This window comes from Triticum dicoccoides, chromosome 7A, assembly GCF_002162155.2.
Source record: "Triticum dicoccoides isolate Atlit2015 ecotype Zavitan chromosome 7A, WEW_v2.0, whole genome shotgun sequence".
NCBI classification, from domain to species: Eukaryota; Viridiplantae; Streptophyta; class Magnoliopsida; order Poales; family Poaceae; genus Triticum; species Triticum dicoccoides.
In genome coordinates, this window is record NC_041392.1 from 565,437,035 (window position 1) to 565,443,167 (window position 6,133).

General features: G+C 47.4%; 1 protein-coding gene across 2 annotated transcripts; it reads right to left on the minus strand.

The window, feature by feature from the left end:
- Positions 1-3,236: 3,236 nt before the first annotated feature.
- LOC119332631 (FBD-associated F-box protein At5g60610-like) lies at positions 3,237-5,216 on the minus strand. 2 transcript variants are annotated; one of them, XM_037605795.1, is made up of 4 exons: positions 4,357-5,216; positions 3,983-4,126; positions 3,473-3,874; positions 3,237-3,391 (listed from the first exon to the last, which is right to left on the minus strand). In XM_037605795.1, exons 1-3 carry the CDS (start codon positions 5,155-5,157, stop codon positions 3,491-3,493), a joined length of 1,329 nt encoding a protein of 442 aa, XP_037461692.1. In that variant the 5' UTR covers positions 5,158-5,216; the 3' UTR covers positions 3,237-3,391; positions 3,473-3,490. The 2 variants fall into 2 exon arrangements, with proteins under 2 accessions (XP_037461692.1, XP_037461691.1); XM_037605794.1 differs by having other exon boundaries at positions 3,237-3,874.
- Between the last annotated feature and the right edge of the window lie 917 nt (positions 5,217-6,133).

Genomic DNA, 6,133 nt, shown 5'->3' on the forward strand with positions numbered 1-6,133 from the left:
GGGATCGGGTGAGGGTTAGGGCTAGCTGGGCCGGTAGGCCCGGGGGGGTGCTTTTTTCTGTTTTAATTTTATTACCCTAATTGTTTTAGTTTTGTAAAACATATAGTTAGCACCTAAATTACTAATAGTATTTATACCACTGCCACAATTATTCTTGTAGTTATAAAAAGTAGTTTTTAATAATTTAATTATTTAAGAGACGTTTAAATTATTGTTTCAGCGACTGTTCCTATTATCTAATGCACTTAAACATTGTATGTTAATTTGGATCCACCACCATAATCATCTATGATTTATTTGCTACACTTTGATCATTTTAGATTTGACTTTTCAAAACTTTTACCGTTTGACTAGATTTTGAATTTGAATTTGAAACGGTTTCGAACTAACACGAGATTAACAACGGTAATCGTGGTGACATGGCATCATTACCAGAGGGTTACTGTAGCTTGATTACCCGGGCGTCACAAGTAGCATCTTTTGGAAAGGGTTCTAGCAAAAAACAAATCTGGCGGAAGCTTTTGGACGGTTCCTTCCAGCAAACCCCAAAAGGTGATGATAGCAAATTTGGGCGCCGGTTCCAGCAAACTTCAAAACGGTTGCGGCAGCAAAAAAGGCATCGCCGCCATCGACCAGCACCGCCGTGCATGTATGTAGCAAAAAAAATCACCGGTGGTAGCAAAAATAAGCTACGGTGGTAGCAAAAAGCATCGCTGATACAATAGGACGAACTCCTATGGTAGCATTTCTGAACAAAAATGCCACAACCAGCTGAACAAAATGCTACAACTAGTATTTTTAAAGGCTGGAACCAGTGGTTTCATGAAAAAAGATGCAAAAGAAACATATTTTTGAAGAAAAAGCTTGAACAGAATGATTTTCAAAAAGATAAAACCGGTTTAGCAAAAGCTACAACCGATGATCCAGAAAAGCTACAACCGGTGATCCGGAAAGCTACATGGTTCCAGCTTTTCCACTGCACGGTTGAAACAAAATCCCGTGCCCTGTCATGCGCGGGGTCGTGCTCGCCGTCTTGCTGGATGTAGCACCGACATCACCGGTCTAGCTAGACGTTGACAGCTAGCAACGGCGTCTGTCGTCGTTTCCACCCCTTGCCTCTGTTGCTTGCAGCTCCACCAAATCTGGTTGCAGCCCCGCCTTGTACAGCACGTCAAACCGCTTGTACTCTGACGAGCAGTTGCAGCGGTGCCACGGCAGCGAATGCCGGTGGTGGCAGCGGGGCTTGGAGGTGGGGGGGGGAGGGAGAGGTTGCGGAGAGGACGAGAGCGACAACACAGGGGGGTGGGGAGAAGAAGAACAAAGATTGGTAGGGAGAGGATGAAGCGGTGGAGAGGATAAGGGATGGGGCGGGTCTACACGGGACCCACCGTAATACACGTGTCTCACGCGGGGGTGTGATTTGCTGGGCGCGCCAGACCAGCGTGGCACGAGACCGGCCGAATTTTCGGCCGGCGCACCGCACCCAAACACTTACCATACCAAAAACGCCTGTTAGTATAGAATTAGAGGAGCTCATGGGCTTCCCGGTCTTCCCGCATCTCCCATGTGGTGGCCATCCGAGGGTCGACGCGCGCCAACTGCGGCAGGCCGGCAGGGAAATTGCATCGGTGTTGGCGTCATGGAGGCAGTCCGACATTATGTCGTATTCCCCCGCCACCTGCACCGTCAAGTGGAAAGATCAGATCCAAATGTGTTCGTGGGTGTCGGGTCGGTGATCTCTGCGACCCATGTCCCCAACGGCGGCGGCGACGAGAGGTCAGGGATATGAGATGCACGAGCACGACAGGAGGAAGCGCTGCCGCGACCATGGGCTTGGGACTGCGCGTGGATCCGCGTCGGGGATGGGCAGCGGGAGCGGTGGCGGATGGATCCGGCCATTATCGACATCGGAGCGACGGCGGAGTAGATCGGGGTGGAGGTAGGGGCGCATCGGCGGGGGTTGAGCGGTTGCGGAATGGAAGAAGAGGAGAAGTATGGGTGGGGAATTTTTTACTTCTCAGGGAGGTCGGTGAGTATATTTATGAGTCATGGCTGACACAGAGTAAACACTTTAATCACTAAAGGTTTAATGAGTTCTACCGATTAAATGAAAATTGAATTTATCCTTCTCTAACGCTGAGGCCTCCTTTGGTTCATATGATAGAAATGTTGTAGGAATGGAAAAATCATAGGAAATGAGATGACATGCATCTCAATTCCTATAAAGAAAGAGATGTCATTTGATGTATAGGATAGGAATTTTTTCATTGAGTCTTAGCTAATGTCTTTTTTCCTTCAAAATATGAAGGATTAATTTCTATCCTATATAGGAATAGGAATCCATTCCTACGAACCAAAGGGCCTTAAAGGAAATCTATGCAAATCTTATCCTATAGAAATCCTATGACATTCCAACAAACCAAAGGAGGACTGAATAGGGGATGAGTTAGAGATGCGCTTAGATCGGTGACACCTAAACCGTCACCATTTTTTTTTTTTGAACTTACCGCCACCATTTTGGGTCTGCAAACGTGATCAGTTTTCAGTGTCAAGAATGTCAAGGTTGTTAAGACATTTATACGTTCCTCCTTAGAACTGGCAAGGCTATTAGGCCACTGAAGTAACTAAATAAAGAAAGGTGAATGAAATCAACTGCTGGGCTATTGGCGAAATTAAACCAAGAGAGAACATCATCAAGGGCAAGCAACAACCATAAGAAAGTCCTCTTTGCAAACAGGAGAAGCGGAGCCAAACAAGTAGAGTAACACCTACATAACTGTTATATCTCTAAACATATATGGTGGGCATTCCATTAAGCAAAGAATTAGCATATTTGAACATTCCCACTTCCTGAAAATCTTTCAGTGAAACATCAATAGTCAACTTTATTTTCGGAAACGGACTACTTTAAGATTGTTTACAAACCAGGTCGCATATGTAGGCTCTAGATTTGCTCAACTAATCGGCCAAGTCTTTATTGGAAAGAAAAAATCTACTGGCATAAGCTATTTATTCCATATATGCTTTTACCAGTCGATGCAATGTGCCATTATTATTCCAGATACACAAAACATGATGAATAAAACAGAAGTGCAGAACTACATTTAGCCTTTGCCATCCTGATCCTGGCTAACCAAGCTCAGTATACTCTGACCATCAATTGATAGTTAACGAAACTGAAAGAGGTGATAAGAAACTACATAAGCAATGCAGAGAAAATGAAACCACAGACATGCTAAAAAACAGGCGCACTATATCCAGAAGCAAACTGCTGTCATATCGAGACAGACACATGAAAATAACACTAGTCTCTCAAGTACTTCTGCTCACTTTAATTCCTACATACTCTTGGTAGTTGGAAAACTCAGCCATGTCTCAAGATAAGGCATGCCTACAAGAAACTAAACATCAAGATCTTGCAGACAACAGTCAATGATTCCTCAAAAAGTATGGATCAGGCATGTAAACATACAGCGAATTAACCATGGATTCACCATTCAAAAGGGTCATCGATTGTAAGATTGGATGCTTTCTCCAAGCGCAAACCAGTGCCTGCTTTAGGTGACAGCTGCAGCACTGCAGAGATACCTGTTGGAAACTGTAGACACTGCAATTTGTCTTTTATCTCATTCACCTTGTCAGCTGAAGACAAAATTCCTTCATGCGGCACAATCAGTAAGGACTGCAGCTCCTGGGCATTCATGGCAATGAACTTGAGGAACTCAAATTCATTTTGATCCCCTCGGTAATCGTGAATAACCATCTTCTTGATATGTGATCTCAAGCAACAAATCGGACTGATCTCCTGCCAGAACTTGGCATGATGCTCCCCACTGGGTTCATTGGCAGTTACAGATGGATCATGCGGTGCAGACTGCAAATTGGTACCAATGTGTGAGCAGTTTGGTTACATATATATCAAGCTGCTAATAATTGATGATAATATTGAAATGGTCGACAGACTGAAGGAACTGGGAGCTACCTCAATGTGCAGCGTGTCAATATTGGGAAAGCATCTGAGGAAGCTGGCCAGCATCTTAACCTCCCCAAAGACACCAAAATTCACAGTTAACGCCAATATCTTGACGCTTCGAACCACAGTGCTTGCGCTCACCATTGTGTCTGACTGCAAACAGGTTCACAAAGACAGGTTTATCATAACTCATCAAGTGCTCTATAATCATACAGAACATTATCATGGGATGGGTCGATGCGGATGGAATAACTTTGAGAGAATGCAATGAGATGCAGCAAAAGCAACATTATCATAACTCACTGACTACTTTCTGATCCTAGAGAACATGATGGATGGAACAATTTCAAGTTGAGAGAGAGATTGAGACTGGAGAGACGTACCCCGATGACGCTGTTACCAATCTGCAGCTTGTGAGCTCTTGTGTCCAGGTAGCCGAGCACCTGCAGGTTGGGAGCACAAGCGATTCTGAACCCCACCACACCAGTAGGCGGCAGGAACAAGTAGAGCCGCTCCAGGAGCGGCGTGTCCACCAGGGTGAACTCCACTCTGGATAGCCCAACGAGCGCGCACTGGAGGCTTTGGCTGCGGAGCCGGACGTGCTTGGGGCTATTGAGGGTGAGCCGAAGGGACTCTAGAACGGGGCTGGCAGCGATCAAGGACTCCAGTTCCTGCTCGCTTATGCCAATCCTTACCATGGCGAGAATCCGGAGGCGGGGAAGAACGACCTCGGCGCCGCTGGGGAACGTCCAGAAGTCCAGGGTGAGCTCCTGGAGCGAGTCGCAGCGGAGGATGTCGGCGGGAAGAAGGCGCCCCGGGTTGGGCTGGTTCACGACCCAACTGTAGGCGAGAACGAGCTTCTCCGTGCGCTTGTCGACGAGGAGGCGCGGCCAGGCGGGGAGCTCGCGGTCCAGTGAGGCGAGCCGGCAGTCGTAGAGGATGACGGCGCGGAAGTGGCCCGGGTGGTCGGCGAGGACTCGGGGGATTGCGGCGTCGCGCGCGCGCTCGGGGATGTCGGCATCCTTGAGGACGAGCGGGTATGAGCGCCAGAGGTGGCGCCAGCCGCGGCCGAGGGTGGCGGCGCGGGCGGCTTCCATGACGGGGAGGAAGGTGACGATGTGGCGGAGCAGGTCGTTGGGGAGGGCGCTGAGGCGGGACCTGCCGCTGCCGGCGCCGTCGGCCATGGTGGCGAGGCGAGGATTTGGTTTGGTTTGACTATGGCCGGAATGGGGAAGGCGGCCTACTGACCTGGAAGGTTCGGGTACCCGGAGCGATTAAGTTGCTCCGCATTTATTTTACTTTATTTATTTCAGATATCTATTTTTCTTTAAAGGCATGTAGCCAAAATTAAATGAAGCCAAAGCTATCAGCCAGCTAAGATACACTTCAAAATTAATGAAGTCATTCACCCGTTAAAGGCATCTCCAATGGTTGTAAGATAGTTGTTGTTAGACTTTGCCACATAGGATTTTTAATGATGTGTTATGCAATAAATGAGGAAAGAAAGGAATGTTGCATGTACATGAACCAACACCCATTGCACAAGCTCCGATGTAGAATGAGAGAGCACCTTATTTATTATTTCACATCCTATTGGGCATACTAGATACAACCCATTGAAGATGTTGTATGTTAAGATGTTGGTTGATGACATGACATATTTTACCAACAAGTTAACATACAAACTTGTGCTGAGTCAAAAGTTTGAAGAAAAAATTGAAGCATCACGCACAGATCTGATGATAAGATGTGCGAGACAACACATCCACAAACGAAAACGCCAACACATGAAAACCAAGATCAAGCTCGACACATGCTAGAACAGCAGAGCATATGCCACCAGGGAAAACGCACCGGAAGAGAACGGGAGGATGAGGACCGCATGGATAGAGCACCTACCCAAAGGAGCCATTACCGAAAGCGAGACCACAATGTCCCCATCGTTTGTACCATGACGCCACACGAGGACGTCGTACACCGGTCAGCACCTGACAAAGTACCGAGCATAACGTCGATGATGGATTGTGGAGTAATCACCTCGCATATGCCACCATCGGCAACCCTAAAAGCCACACACCATCGTCGGCACCAACCACCACACAGCAAGACCACACACCCCACCCTACCACTGGACAACGCCTCGAAGGAGGGCCATGAAAC